This window comes from Phacochoerus africanus, chromosome 6 (assembly GCF_016906955.1).
Source record: "Phacochoerus africanus isolate WHEZ1 chromosome 6, ROS_Pafr_v1, whole genome shotgun sequence".
In the NCBI taxonomy this organism is placed as follows: Eukaryota; Metazoa; Chordata; class Mammalia; order Artiodactyla; family Suidae; genus Phacochoerus; species Phacochoerus africanus.
Genome location: NC_062549.1, coordinates 121,058,988 through 121,075,401, shown reverse-complemented (window position 1 = coordinate 121,075,401; position 16,414 = coordinate 121,058,988). Strand labels below are relative to the sequence as shown.

General features: G+C 40.2%; 1 protein-coding gene across 1 annotated transcript in view; it reads right to left on the bottom strand.

Moving 5' to 3' along the window:
- Window positions 1-246: 246 nt before the first annotated feature.
- The window catches only part of DPYD (dihydropyrimidine dehydrogenase), a 787,163-nt gene continuing 770,995 nt past the window's right edge, over window positions 247-16,414 (bottom strand). The window contains exons 22-23 of the mRNA XM_047785223.1: window positions 4,656-4,796; window positions 247-1,671 (exon numbers count right to left, since the gene is read on the bottom strand). Coding sequence (XP_047641179.1) covers window positions 1,501-1,671; window positions 4,656-4,796 — 312 coding nt within the window. The 3' untranslated portion in view covers window positions 247-1,500. The remainder of the gene's footprint in view (window positions 1,672-4,655; window positions 4,797-16,414) is intronic.

Genomic DNA, 16,414 nt, shown 5'->3' with positions numbered 1-16,414 from the left:
CTGACCTCTGCCCAGTGAAAGACATTTTGGCAGAGTGGAGCTGAATTCCCCAGGGAGACCTGGGTGCGCGGGACAGAAAGTGAAACACTGAGAGACCCACGCTGTCATCACCCTCACTCGATTTCAGCCAGCTTTACATGTCCTCTTGAATCTGGATGGAATTTACTGCTCTACCTCAAACTCCAGCTGGTTGACATGGGATTGTATTTGCAAAGGAGGGAGCAGAAGACTCTGCATTGTTTAAAATGATTCATAAAATTTTATTTGACATTTTTCAGTCACATAGGTTTTGTGGTAAATATGCATTTCCAAGATGGCATAATCAAACATTTAATTTTTCTAGATCTTGCATTTGTTATAGAAATATGCCACAGATGAAAAGATTTTCTACTTATGGATTTATATGAAAACACACTACAAAGAAGAGATAAACAGATTTATAGGATGCTATTTGCTCATTATTAAAATAGAGAGATACAAAAATATTGTTTGGCAATAACAAAAAATAGCTCTTTCTTTTTTATTTAATCGCTTTGGAAATTCAATATAAACATTAAGAGTCATTTAAGCGGTATTGCACATTTAATATATATTACTAATCCTCTATTTGTCTTTATCTTCATTCTTGAATAATGAAGCACAATGACCCACTGCTGTATAATCTGGGCTCTGTGCAAACATTAATTGCTGTAATCATGAAGGTTACTCTCAGAAGCGGATAGAACAGATCGGAGCACAGCAAAAGAGTGGCTTTAACCAGAGCTTCATCCCCACACCTTACTTTGTTAGGAATATCGCTCACACAGTTAAAGAAGGTGTCATGCTGATTCACTGGTGGAGTCTGGAGACCCATCTCAGGCCTGAGGGCGAGGGAGCACGGTGTGACATGAATGATTATTAAACAGTCACTTTCAGTATGTAGCACCAAAGAGAAGTTATTTCAGCCAAAGGGCCTTAGAGAAGTTTTGCAAACCCTCATTGGCTTTCTTTTCCTGCCACAGTAAATAATTATTTGACTTCATTTGAGCTTTATGGAGCTAATTACATTTGCTTAGAAACAGTGTTAAAATTAAATGTAATTTTTAATTATAAAATGTTTCCTTGGAAACATTTGCTTGAAAGTTAAATTATACTTTGTTCTAAAATGCTTAACTTCACTTACAATTAGAAATCAAAGACAGAGCACAGCATAGGGCAATTTGGAAATTGCCACCAAAAAAGTTAATATTTTTCATAATGGATAACTGATGGAGAACACCCAATTAACTGCGGCAGTTATTGAACAACTAGCCTCAGAAAAGCAGGATTCTATTTTATGACTATTAATTGAACGGGCTCTGGCAGTAGATGTTTTTTAAAATTTAGACATGTATTTAGAACTTTTATCTAGAAATATTATATTTGTTTTCATTGAGAAAGAGCTGAGTATAATAACCACAATTAAAAAGACAGCATATGGGGGTGACCTCAAAGTTCACAGCAACTGTTCCACGAATCACCTCAGCACACTGGATTCACAGCCAAGGGCAAGCCTCTCTTTGGTTCGTAAGGTGTTGTCCTGGAAACCATTCTGATGCAGTCGATAATAGGGCAGACGGAGAGACACAGGGTACAGCCTGTGCAAGTGTCAGTAACGGTGGGCAGGTGGGTTTCGGGATCAAACTGGATAGCCTGCAAACAGAAAGGAAGAGTATTGCTGTCATTGCCCACGAAGGTCGAGGATGCCCCTGTTTTAGCATCAGCGTTTTTCTCCACCGCAGGAGAGCTGCGCTTGGAGAAGACTACGCCTGGCACGGCGGTGCAGCTATAGCAACAGTTGAGCTGCCAGAGAGGAGGAGGGGAAAAAAAAAAAAAAAAAACCAGAAAAGACATCCTTTCAAATTAGAAACACAATATTTAAAAATGCCTTGGAGGTGTTTTTCTTGCTTTGTGTGAGGAAAATATTTCATAACATAGTGACTCTAGTTTCCTGTGTTCTGAGCAGAGGGCAGGTCCGGCCAGTCTGACCATGACCGTGATGCTGTGGGTGTCAGCTACCTGAGGGTGGCAGGGTGCCTTCACACCTTTCCCTCCTCACAGTCCTGGCTCTTGACAACCGAAAAGTGTCACTGTCCAGTGGGGCAATGGACTCCCTTGTTTGGATTTCAAATTATGTGAGTGGTGTTTAGTCGGAGGCAGTAGGGGAAAAAATTTCAGCTCAAGAACCAGCTTTCACGTTTGAGATTCCAAGCATTATCCCACCACAAAGGGAAAAAAACAAAACCAAACAAAACACTGAAAGATGAGGAGCTGGAAGAGCTGACTTCCAGTCCTGGCCAGAAACCCCTGAGCTGGGAGAACCAGGAGAAGTCTTCCAGCTCTACGACTGCTCCGGATGCTGAGAAATTCAATAATTTCTTTCTGTCTTCCTTCTTCCTTCTGTCTCGTCTTTCCCCCTTCTATTCTTTGAACACAAAGCAATCTCTATGAGGCAATGAAAATCCCTAGTGCTACATTTACAGCTGCGATTTTTATTTCAAGTCATGAGAATCATGTGCCTGTTAAGGAGGAACGTGTCCATGGTGGAATTACCTGGAAGGACCTCCACGGGGGCGGGGGGACTTCAGCTGTGTGGGGCGCAGGGGACGTGGGGACTTATCTTTAAGTCTCTCTTGCATAAAAAGTCCATGTTTTTATTCAGATTGGGAGCAGAGTGGAGGGACTAGCTAGGGGGCTGAAAAAAATTATGAAGGAAATTATGAGAGGCATTAAGCCCCTACCCGGCCCCTGGATACACAGACCTGAGGCCAGGTCTGTGAGTCTTGCATTTTGGAATAATTACTGAATTCTGACTTTTTTTTTTTTTCCCCTGTGTCATATACAACATGTTATCATCCAATTCAAAAATATATTTTTGTTTTAAATTTTCCCTCCCCCTGTTGGAAATGTGAAATTAGGTTTTTGATGATGGTTGTATGACTGTAAATATAATAAAATTCATTGAATTAAAAAATTTTTCCCTCCCCCAAATGAAGTTATTTGTAACTACAATTCTTTCCCTTTTGTGCACATAAAAATGAAAATGATCTCATTAGACTAAATTATGTCAGACAACTTGATAGTAAACAAAATTCTGATCTTTAGGAAAGGACCATATATCTGAACAAAAACCACAGCCGTGACAAACCATCAGACAATGTGTCCACACCAACTGGTGCCATTTTTGCAAAACAACATCTCAGATGACTGTGTAAACGAGTAAAAGCTATTTCTCTTCTTTATGTACCCTTTTATAAATAGGAGTCCAATAATTTATTTGCTGAAAATGAAATAATACTTATGTCTTATTAGACATCTTTGAAAATTTGCAAACATAAAAAACTTTACATTCAGTTGAAGATTTTGATTTTCAATTTTTTAAAAATCTTTTTGAGACAGAAGAGTCAGAGGAGGACTTTTAGAACCTTTTAAAAATTTAAAAAATCTTTTAAAATGCACATGTGTGACTTTTGCCCCTCATTAATAAAATTACTTTGGGGAAAAGTGTACCAAGGCTAGAATTCCAAGGTGGATATCATAACCTCTAAAATTTAAGGCCTTAGAACCCCGACGCTGTGATTTTAGTGACAGAACTCTCCCTGTCTTATCTCTGATTGGTTAATTGGAGGAAAGATGAAAGTGAATGCAGTATGATTACCATCTTCAACATAACCCTCAGAGACGCTTTTCAGCTAGAAATAAAAAAAGTGATACCCTGGTTACAAATTTGGTATAGAACCAGTGTTCAATTAAGGAGGAAGAGATTTTTTTTAAAAAATTAAAATTATGTCAGTCATATCTGTTAGGTGGCCAAAAGACTGTGCAAAATCCTACCACAAGCAAATGGGACCTTTCTCCAAGCTGAGTAAGGTAAATGAACTTTAGTTTTTTAAAATGGGCCATTTTATCTATCTTGAAAATTCATTAATCATCTTAAAGGGATCTTATTTTACTTTATTATACTTCTTTATAGCTTGAAGTTTAATGAAAATAATATCATTCTGTAGTTTTTAGCCTGAAGACAGTTGAATGCACGCGCCCCCCCCCCCTTTTTTTTTTCCTTTTTTGTCACATGGCAGACTCTCAGCTGAAGACTGAGGAACTGGGAAGAATCTATAACTCACTTGATGTGGCAGGAACACAGAACTTGGCTTTTCCAGCTACAGGGGAACTTCTGGTCGCAACCAGCACAACTAGTGAGTGGGAAAACGCGTTTTCTTTCTAAGTGTAGTAAAAGCCCAATCAATACGTAACGGAAGAGAATTCTCTTTGGTAGAAGGAAGTAAGTCCTTTCTGGGTCATGGCAATAAATGGTAGTTCTTTCCCCCTCCCTCTGCATTAACGCATATACTGCGTCCCAATGTCCATGATTATGTGAGTTTCTCTTTTCGTTTGATTTTCTTCCTTCCAATTTTATGGGTGGTGAAATGATATTAAAACAACACCTCACAGTGAATTGCAGCATAGTTAGTAGAAATTATGGCTTCTCTTAAAAAGAAAGAAAGAAATCACCCTGCTGAGAAGCGATATTTGGCACGGCTGGTCTAAATTCCACACTTCGAGACGGAAGACGCTTTCTGCTACAAAGGCCAGAAGAAACATGCCCCACAGCATCCTAATTACAGCAGGAATCTTACCTGGTAGCCAGAGTCATTACAGGTCATGTAGCATTTGCCACAGTTGATACACATTTCTTCATCGATCACAGCCACAACTTGCTCTATGTTGCTCAGTTCACCAAACGTTCCAAGGTACTGCAGTGCTTTTCCAATTACATCCTAAAAACAGGCTTTGGATTACTTGCGGTGTTCATTTTAAAACATTACCATGTAATGATTAGTATCAGTCCAGTTTCCCTGTTTTTATAGGATGTTGCACTGTATGCCTCAGAAGGCTTTGGATACTGTAATTCTCACAGATACACTCTTCAGAATTGTAGCTTACATATTTCTGTCTTCTGAAAGATGGGCTGTCTCGCTTAGAAACCCAAGACCTAACCTAACTGCTTTCAGTAGGTGTTCTACAAAAGATCTAACTCAGCGTTCTGTGAACAGAACAAATGGCACCCTTCTCGGTGGTTGTAGCTTCCTTTTTCTTTCTTTTTTTTTTTATTTTTTATTTTCCCACTGTACAGCAAGGGGGTCAGGTTATCCTTACATGTATACATTACAATTACATTTTTCCCCCACCCTTTCTTCTGTTGCAACATGAGTATCTAGACAAAGTTCTCAATACTATTCAGCAGGGTCTCCTTGTAAATCTATTCTAAGTTGTGTCTGATAAGCCCAAGCTCCCGATCCCTCCCACTCCCTCCCCCTCCCATCAGGCAGCCACAAGTCTCTTCTCCAAGTCCATGATTTTCTTTTCTGAGGAGATGTTCCTTTGTGCTGGATATTAGATTCCAGTTATAAGTGATAGCATATGGTATTTGTCTTTGTCTTTCTGGCTCATTTCACTCAGTATGAGATTCTCTAGTTCCATCCATGTTGCTGCAAATGGCATGATGTCATTCTTTTTTATGGCTGAGTAGTATTCCATTGTGTATATATACCACATCTTCCGAATCCAATCATCTGTCGATGGACATTTGGGTTGTTTCCATGTCTTGGCTATTGTGAATAGTGCTGCAATGAACATGCGGGTGCACGTGTCTCTTTTAAGTAGAGTTTTGTCTGGATAGATGCCCAAGAGTGGGATTGTGGGGTCATATGGAAGTTCTATGTATAGATTTCTAAGGTATCTCCAAACTGTTCTCCATAGTGGCTGTACCAGTTTACATTCCTACCAACTTCTCAATGTTGGACTTCGAATGATCCAAAAGTAATGAAAAGTGACAAAGGGTAATGTGCTGATATGAGAAAACTTTAGATTGCTAGGAATCAGAGGAATAACAATGTGAGGGCTGGCACTTATAGCACTGCATCTGGCTTCTATATTTTCACTTAGCAAAGTGCTTTGATAGATACCCACCTGTCGTGTCTTGAAGAGTATATTTCATTATTGAAAAATTCTAATTTATGTTAATTAATTAGGTTAATCTAATAGCTAAATAAGATGCTCTTTTACTATTAAAGAACTAGGATTTTCTACATTCACCACTGAAGATTTTTCATGCTGTTACACATTGCTTTGTTCTTCATATTAATTGGAAGTGTGCTTAATATGTGAAGCACAGAAGATATTTCATCAACAGTGAGAAACACTTTGTTTCATAAAACACAACAGAAGAATGTAACAATGTTTGTCAAATTAGTATGCTGTCAAGATTTTTCTGCTTCTGTTTTTAAGTTTTAACAAGACAATCTTTTGTTTGAATTCAAGGTCCATGTTCAGGGAGTTCTGACTCTTATTTAAAGCTGTCTTCCTATATCCTTTTTGGTGTTTTATTTTCTGCTCTTTTTTTTTTTGACCTTGGTTAGCCTTTTCTAACTCTTTTTTCCCCCTCCTATTTCAGCTCTAAATGACCATATGCTCATGACTCTGAACTTCCAAACTGAAACACTGGTTACACCATTATATATACAGTTCATTTGTGTATCTCTCAGAGAGTAAGATGGCAGAAAACTTGCTGTCTTCACTATTTTCTTTTCAGTGTGTTGGAGACATAGTTTCAACTATATCAATGTCTATTTGTAGGTAAGGGAGGGTTGATGTCAAGATCAATATCTCTATTCCAAACTCTCACAAACTCAAGATCTACATTTATCAGCTGCAAGAAGAGCACTGTCACTGGAATTCGGTAGATGTCAGATTCCCCCTCACGGAACTTTCCATCAACACCACACAACTGGAACTTCCTTCCAATTTCCTTAGTTTTATGAACACTGTTAGGACTTCTTCAATCAGTGAGGCCTGACATTTCAGAGTTGTATTTCACTGCAACTTCTCCCTACTCCAATATCTTATTTGTTGCCAGGTCTTCTGAGTTTTGGATCTGCAATATCTTTTGACTCCTCTTTCCATGTCTACTACAATTTTTAACCATTGCTAATTAATTTCCTGTAACTTCTCATGTAGTTACAAGAGCCTACACGCTAAGTCTCATCCTCATATTCTTCCCTTCCCACATTACCTTATGCAGTGCTGTCATCTTAATCTACGCTCCGTAGCGCAGCCTACATTTCTCACTACCTTACTCAAAAATCTGCTGCATTAAATACAGCCTCGCATGTAAGGCTTTCCACTGACATGTCTTTTTTTTGGTCTTGTTTCTCACTTCCAAACACCGTGTGCTTTAGCTACACTGGACACATGCCCCGCACAGGACATACTCGTCAACCAACGTCGCAGGCCTCTCATTTTATCTTGAGATGATGTCCAGATGCCTTCCTTCCCACCTGCACTCTGAAAAATCCTGTCCATCCTCCAAGACATCTCACACACCGTTACTTCCTGAGGAGTTCCTCAATTCTCCTTTTCAGAGATCAAACTGAAGATGTGATCTCTCTCTTCCTCTTTCTCGTCTTCCTTCAGCTCCTACCTATTTTCCTCCTCCCCTTCTCCTCTCTCCATCCTCTTTCTTGCCCTAAAGGCCTATGGTATTATATCTCTTATGTGGAACTAATGATTGCATATTACCTTGAGTTCTTCCTATGTATCAGGCCAGTGCTATAATTTTAAAAATGTTCTCATTTAAATCTCATAGATTTTTACAGATGTTGAGGTGACTGACATTTAAGGTATAAGATTAAGTAAATGATGAAGCAGGGACACAAACCAGTGCTGCCTAATTTCAGATTCTATGATCACGAGCACTCTGCTATCCTGACTCATCTGTTATTTCTCTAGCAAATTCTACTTCATGTTACAGATATTCTCTATATTTAGCTTCCTATATGCAGTCTTCTTGTAAGCTTCATTCGTCTTTGTGTCTCATGGGGTGTATCTTGCTCTTGAGATCACTGAAACAAAATGGGACTCAAATATGTGTTAAAAAAGTATACTTTTCATTTCTTTATATACTAAATAGACATAAAAATATTGGGCACACAGTTGAATGGGCTACTAGCTACTTGATTTACTGAATAATTTCATTAATATGAGATTCACGAAAAGATTTGAGCACTTCTGTAAACACAAAATAATCATAGTCAAAATATCTGGATATGCTTAATATTTTCTAATATTTTAAGGCAGTAAATGCACGAGGTCACTCTCTGGCTGTAAAAGGTTATATGTGATAGAAAATAATTTTTTCAATCTAGAAAACAAATCAGTCAAAACAGTTCCTTTATTGAATTAAATCATGGCTTTACTGAAATCATCAGTAAATATTCAAAAGATGATTAAACAAGAAACTCCCTAGATAGTCATCAAGCTTATAAGGCTTATTCAAAAGAAACAATGCATATTTCTAAGTGATTTTACTGTAGGAAGCAAATTCATATTCTGTGTATATTAAATCTGCCTTTTGTTCTACAGTGTAGATTTACTGTTGTCATTTATTAAAACATCCTTGTTTAATGTGAAACTAAATAAAACAAAGTCCTTAGAGCCTCTAAAGTTATCAACACATGGTGGTAAAAAGTCACCTCTCATTCATCACAATTCTTATGAAAATTATATAATTTTAATCTGGAAGAGGATAATTAATGACAACTGTTTTAAATTATTTTGGAAAGAGTATCAAGAAAATGCATTATCATTCTATGTGGCTGAAAATGTGGACATTTGTTTAAAGCTCAAAGCTTCCAGGTAGGTAGTGCCAGCTTATGAATACCCTTGAGTATACATTCTGGAATGTGGTGTTTGCTGAAAGAGGCACATAATCAGTAAAGCACATATGGCTAGTCTAGTCTCTGTTAGACACACATCTGCAGAGATTAAGGAACCTACCTTCATTACTCCAAGCAAGGGGGTGGATATATGAAGGCTGAATGCACCGCTGGAGTTGTCCCTGATTAGCAGAAAAGTTTATGTGTGGGAAAAGTGATGCCTTGTTCTTTACAGTACCGATAATTAATGTTGTGCAGGAGGACAGAACACTAAAACCACATTTTCGTCAACTCATCATTTGTTTGGGATAATTGAAAGTATTGTAAAAACTAGATCAGTCAATATTTGTTTGATATAAAGTTTAGGATCAAAGAGTGAGGAATTCAGAGGGCCCAGTCCATCCATGTAGCATCATAATTAATGTGTTATGTTCAGTATGAATTTGTTAGTTTTAGCCTTTTTTTTTTTTTTTTTTTTTTTTTACAAATGGATGGTTAAAGTATTTTTAAGCTCTGATTGTTACCTGGACATTACCTGTTCTCAGCTTTAAGCCTTCTACACGTCTGACTGGCATGTTAGCTACAAAACCTCTGAAAAAGTGTCCTTCAGGCACCAGAACCAAGGATAGCGTGCTCTGGGCCATTGCTGTGACTTTTTATCCAAAACAGATGCAGAATTTAAATTACTTGGGTGCAGCTGTTTAATCACTTTACCATTTCCGTATCTGTACCATTATCAATGTCAGAGGTTGTTATCTTTTACACCAAGTTCACTGCTTGCCTAATAAACCTATCAAAATAGGAAATGAGATAATTTGGTTTGTTTGCACTGAATTTATGCTGACACTTGATGATTTCTTCCTTTACTAATGCTCTCAAGTCAAAAATTTAATGATCTTGAATGAACCTTTCTGGTCTACTTCTATCATTTCCCCACTCCCCTTGCCACATCCACCTTTTACTTTTCTGAAAAACCTGGAACACTTTATTTTTTAGCAGTGTGATACAGCAAAGTCATACAAAAGTATTTTAAAACATACAGCATGCAGTGTATTTTTTATACCTTACATAATGTCCTCCAAGTTAGGAGACAAGGAGGGTGACTGTACAATTAGAAAAGGAAGTCTTGAGTTTAAAATCAGTAGAATTCTATTACAGGACTCAAGGTGAATATGCAGGGATGGGAGGGCAGAGATAAAGCATGATTCAGGAAATAAAGCAGTAGATTGGTGAAGGTGAGAGAGGCAAGCGAACCATCTAGAGACAGGAAAGTGACAGCAAGTGAGGATCTGGGAACTGCGGTGGGTGAGAGAGGGTGGAAGTGGAAGGAAGGGGCTTATCACTGAGAGAGACAGGTGGGTAAGACCTGGGCGTGGTTAAGGTTGGTTCAGTACAGATCTGTGGTCCTGATCACTGAATTCTTTCTTTAATTTTTTTCTTTTCAGGCCTGTACCTGCAGCGTGTGGAAGTTCCCAGGCTACTAGGGCTAGAATTGGTGCTACAGTTCCCTTTTGTCACATCCTCTCCAGCATTTATTGTTTGTAGATTTTTGATGATGGCCATTCAGACTGGTGTGAAGCAATATCTCATTGCAGGTTTTACTTTTTTTTTAAGTTTTACTGAAGTGTAGTTGATTTACAATGTTCTGATAATTTCTGCTGTACAACCAAGTGACTCAGTTATAAGTATACACGCATCTATTCTTTTTCTGATTCTTTTCCCATATAGATTATCACAGACATTGAATAAGTTCCCTGTGCTAAACAGCAGGTCCCGCTGGCCAATCATTCCATATGCCACAGTGTGCATATGCCAAAGGGACTGTCTTCTCTTGCGGTTTCTGTCCTCCCTGAAGTAGATTTATTAAAGGTGGCATACTTATACACCCAACTCAGGCTTCCTTTCTGTGGCCCAATGAACCTTAGGATGATATGGGATGGTTACTTTTCTTCAAGATTCTTTTAGCTGCCGTCTTCCCCAAACAGGTTTTCACAAGGAGGCAGAAATAAGCCAATGCAGTAAGTCCCTCCGTGCTTCCCTCTCTTTTGTGAGATTAAATTTCCAACAAGGCGATTCAATAATCTTTCTAATGTTTTGCCTTTCATGGAGTGGGATTTTCATCTGAAGTCTGTACAGGCTCACATGGCTGCTCCATCTTGCCTGTCCCTATTAACCATCTGGTTACGAGGTCTCCGACAGAGTCCCAGGGGGACATTTCTGTTTTCCTTTCATTTCACTCTCCTGCAGCTGCTTCCTCCCTGCTCCTCGGCAGGTTTGTGGGTTTCCATGCACGTGGACGTCTTTTTGACAGGTATGGCCCCGCCCCCAGCCCTTCCATTAGACCTGCTTATTCCCAACGAGATCCAGCTCTCCATCCTCCTGTTCCAGTCAGGAGTCACGCCTCAAAATATCCCCAGAAGATGTAAGAGAGGATTTTTACCAAATTCTGTTCATGCGTTTTAAAGTTCAGTCTGATAATTTTTCATCTGCTATTTGTCTATATATAGACAACTGAGAATGTTAATGCCCCCTGCCCGTTTTTCTGGTATCTTCTGAAAATTGCTGGGAAAGTCCTCTACTATTTTTCTTTCTGTGCCGTCCCTTTTATGCTCCGTAGTATCTAATACGGCCTTACAGTTTTATCTGAGTACTTTTCTCTTTTCTCTCACAACTCAATTGAAATAATAAACCACTCGATCAGGCTGACTGGTCTCCTGCCAACACTGTCTTGCCAGCCTTATGAGATGCGGTCCATCTCTTACTAGAAGCAGCAGGAAGAAGAGATGAAAACATCACTAGTGCCCCTAAACCATTCATTTTCCTACCCAGAAATTCAAAGACGTTAGAGATACATTCCTGGCTTCATAAAGAGAATGAGAATTCATTCTCATATATATCAACAGAAGTGGGAAGCATTCGGGGAACTTTATAAGCCTTGGCAGACTCTCAAATCTCTGTTATATGCTGCCTGGGAATAAAGCACGTTTCTCATTTAGCAGGGCCAAATGTGCACACTGTCACTTCAGTTCTCCTCAGCCCAGAGACAAAACTGCCTCCTACTTGGTTTCTTTTTTTCTAGCACAGGCCAACCCGTGGACTGTGTCAGGAGCTTCTTCAGAAGGTCCTTGTTCATCCTGGAGAAGGAGACATTTACATCTCTTGCAGGAGGCCATCCTCTTTTTCTTACTTTATCTCATTCTTCCTCTTCAGCCTTCCAGCCTGATTTTGGTTACCCTCCTCCTCCTCCTCCAAATCCTTTCCTTCTCTTCCTTTCACAAAATTGCCGGCTCCATGATACGGCAATATGTATGGTAAATTCTATGTTACTATTAAATGGAAATCAAGATGTGGGGTTTATAAAAAGGAAATTGACTGGATGCCAGGCTGAGCCTAGGGTCTCAGACTATTCCCTGATGTAGCATCGATGGCCCCTGAGACCATTTTTTGAGCTTCCAAAGATGCAAGGAGAAGCTGGCATGGTGGCTAGCAAAGACTTCTGGTTCTCAAGGACCCCCAGTCACGGTGTAACACTGGGAATGACCGTGCTTGAGGCTCTAGCTGCAATTCCTAGCAATTTAATCAGTGCGTCCCTTCGCCCCTCCACGTCATGTTAAGACTAATCAAAGAAAACTGAATTATTTTCTTCATCATTGCCTCCCAGTTAGGTCCTTTCTATGAAATCCTATTGAACGAAAGAATGAGTTGACCACTTGCAATGCTAGTACCTGGTTGACCCAGGGATTGTGTATTGGATTTAAGAGCCTATGGCTCATATTATTCCAAGTATATATGAACACTACGCTTTATAAACATACTAAAGTGCCTGAAATGCCACCTTCCTTTTCTCCTTTCATGAGAGTGCAGCCCAAATTCTAGAGCCACAATCTGGAATCAAGTCTTGGTTTTGATGTCTTCCTAGCTGTGTGACCTTATGCAAGTTATCTGACCTCTCTGTTTACCCATCACTTCCTTAGTAAGATAGGGAAAATATGGGCACCTGATAGGGCTATGGTGAGGATTAAATGAGTTAATTCACAAGTATGCAAAACAGTGCCCAAAACCTCATAAGTACTCAATAAATATTAGCTTTTATTATTAATTCTCTGCTTAATTAACACTAATTTATGAAACTCCATGTTAAATATCACCATCTCTGTGAAGCTTTCCACAATTACCCGAGGCAGAACTAATCCCTTTCACTCCTCTGTGTTCCCAGAGCATTTTGTACATATTTGATTGAACTGTAAATAATTTTTAACATGTGTCTTTCTCCCTTGTTAGACTATGAGCTCCATAAGGATAGATATCTTTCTTTTTAAAATTCTTGTTGTATTCTCAGTTTCTAGCCCAATCCCTGGATTGCAGGGAGTGCATAATAAATAGATGTTGGCGCTACTTCTTCACTGGGACGGGGAAGATCCTGCCGCCTTGGGCCCCCACTGCACGTCTCTGGACACAGACTTGGTCCTTAGCACACTACTGGTCACACAGCAAACACTCAACAAATGCTCACTTATCGACTGGTACTGAAACCATTTACCTCTGAAGCAGCAGACTCTTAAATCTTATCTGAGGCATTTGAAAGAAAAAAAAAGAAAAGAACAAAAGATGAGATCTATTGAGCATGGCTTGCTTAGAAATAATATTGTCACACTCAACCAGGGAAGATGGGGGTAGATTGGAAACTTGAATGCATGACTGAGAAACTTGTTCAGACAAGAGGGGCTTAGTTAACTTTGTGGGACACTGGGGCCCTTTCTAGAGCAGATGGGGAATAATATACTGTGCTAGCTGAGAGGATAAACAAAGCCGTGTCATGGAGTTTAAACTATCGAACAGAGGAATCTATAAAGAGGCCAGCAGAGAGGAGGGAAGAAACAAGCTAAAATAAACAGATGGGTGGACAGAGAAAATATTCAGCTTGAAAACAGATAACCCAGGCCCTCGAGGAGAAAAAGAAGAAGGAAAAATGGTACGTCAAGAACAGAAGAAACACTATTGGGACAACATAAAAGTAATGATGAAGCAGCAGAGAGAGGTACGGAGTGTGCGGGGTACGTGTGGTGCAATGAAACAATCAAAGCACAAGGAGCAATGTCTGATCCACTCACAGAGAGAAAATGACTCTTAAAGGGAACGTGGCTGTGAATTTCAACTGGGGACTGAACAAGCACACAGCAGCGTCCTGTCATCCACATGGAGTCTGAAATAATGGGCGGGGGGCAGAGGACTCCTATGAAAATGACAGTGACCTTGGCCCCTAGCATTTGAATAGAACTATGCTTGGTACAACATGTACACACAGCACTTCATCTAGAACCCTGGAGTGGAGGCCTAACATTAGCTTGTATTTGGTCTCCTGCCTCGACTGCGGACAACAGCCTTCTAACCCATCTCCCGGCTCTGCCCTTGCCCAAGTAGGACCTTCTGTCAACAGCGCAGCCAGAACAAGCCTTTGAAAAATTTAGTCAGTTCAAGTCATTCTTCCTTTAAAAAAACCCCAATAGTTTCTTGCCAAGGACCTTCCTATTTCAGGGTCTTTGCATTTTCTGTTCTGTCTGAATGGAATGTTCTCCCCCAAGATATTTATCTATACCGATCACTCTCTTTCATGCTTTCTTCCTTCATCCTTCCTTCCTTTCTTTTCTTCATTTTAGGGCCACACTCGGGGCATATAGAAGTTTCTAGGCCAGGGGTCAAATTGGGGCCGCAGCCACCAGTCTACACCACAGCCACAACATGGGATCTTAGCCGTGTCTGCAAACTATACCACAGCTCACAGCAATGCCAGATCTCAAACCCACTGAAGGAGGCCAGGGATCGAACCTGCATCCTCATAGATACTAGTCAGATTCATTTCTGCTGAGTTACCATGGAAGCTCTTTTTTTCTCTCACTCTTTTAAGTGTTTGCTCATATGCTGTTTGTCCAGGAATGCGGGGAGCCGAGGAGATGCAGGGACTCAAAAAAAGGACCTTGCCTGATGGCAGAAAAACCTGAAGGCAGGTTCCTAACCAAGGAAGGGAGCTCACCTGAACGGTACAAGCCGAAGCTGAGCCTCTGGTCAGGATGAGAGCCTGCCTGCACGGTACAAGCCGAGGGCAGGCCTCAGGTTACCCAGCTCTCACGCTGATGCTGATGGGGAAGCATTGGGGCTTTCCTGGGGAGATAGTTTCCGTGTTTGCACCGGAGAACATGGATTGTTTCTCGGGCGACCTAGTCTTTCCTGTTGTTTTGTTATTCAGTTTTCCTCAGTCTTTCCTGATTATTTACTGATTACTCTTATTTCCCATTCTTATTTTCCTGTGGTGATTTGTGATTTAACAAAGTTACAACAATAATATAATAAGAATTTCATCCTGAAGGACTTTCCCCTATTTAAATCCAACTTAGTTAAAACACAGTGTTTATCTATTAACTAGTTATACAGTAAACTTCAGAGTTAGGATTTTAATGAGGTTCATAGAAGTTAGACATATATTATTCTTGACCAAAAGACACCTAGCTATGAGTTATAGAAGCTTTTAAGTGATATCTAGTTAAGTTGGTTTATATTTTCTTACACTGTCTCCCTGCCGTAACGCTTTAAAGATAAGCCCCAGTCTAAAAACAAGATGTGTGAATGCCAAATTCTTGTGTCTGTGAACTCTTCCAATTGTAAAGACTGGCTGGCCATGGGATGATTTGTACTGTCTCCTCCTTTCCATGAGGTCTTGTACCTAATTGCCCTTAAATTGTACTCACTAAGTTTAGTTAAGACAGAGATCTTAAAACAGGATGTGTGGCTGCTATACCATGTAATAGTTAACACTGTGATGTGATCTGTAGCAAAAAGCTGTCTATAGAATCAACCACTTATGCCAATAAAATTTGAGCAGTCCATCACCCTGAAAGAAGGGACAAAGAGGCTGTCTCTGTATGTACATTCGCCGACGCCGTGTCCCTCTCCGATCGGGATGTATCCCTGGCCGCTGGAGCTGGCCTCCGGCAACCCAGGAAGGCATCTCCTGACCAACCTCTCCAGCCATTCCTTTCCTCCTAATGCTGCTGGGTCTTCTCCACAGCCCTGGGACCATCTGACACAGGACAGAGTCAGTCATTTGTCTATGGTCTGATCTCCTTACCTACATGGTAGGCACCACCAGAGCTGGGCTTTTGCGTTGTTCACTCCTGACCTGCTAGTGACTGGGGCGGTGCTGGCACATCGTGGGTGGACACTGACAGTTGGATGAATGACAAAATGGATGCACGGGTGAGGAGGACAGTTACCGCCAAGCGGAAGTTGGAACCTCCGTGGTTACACGTGAGAGACAGAGTGAAACAGTGTCAGACGTCCTTGTCAAGACGAGCCGGGCTTCCTCGGCTCTGGGCCCCTTCCGCATTCCTACGATTTCCTCTTTCTTTTTTCCTCCACATCTTCATCTCCTTCTGGTTATTCTCATTCCTTTGATCACTTGTTCCCATTTGCTTCCCCAGAACTTCCTGCCCCCTCATGGGATATTAGGCCAAGAAAGAAATAAGAAAATACATGGGAAGCTTTTTGCCTTGTGTCTGGTACCCAGTAGGCACTCAACATGTCAGCTCTTTTTTCATCATATCTTCCAGCACAGCCCATAATTAGCTTGAGTTCATTAATTTCAAATGTTCAAATCTAAATTTTTCCCCACTTAAAAAAATCCACCA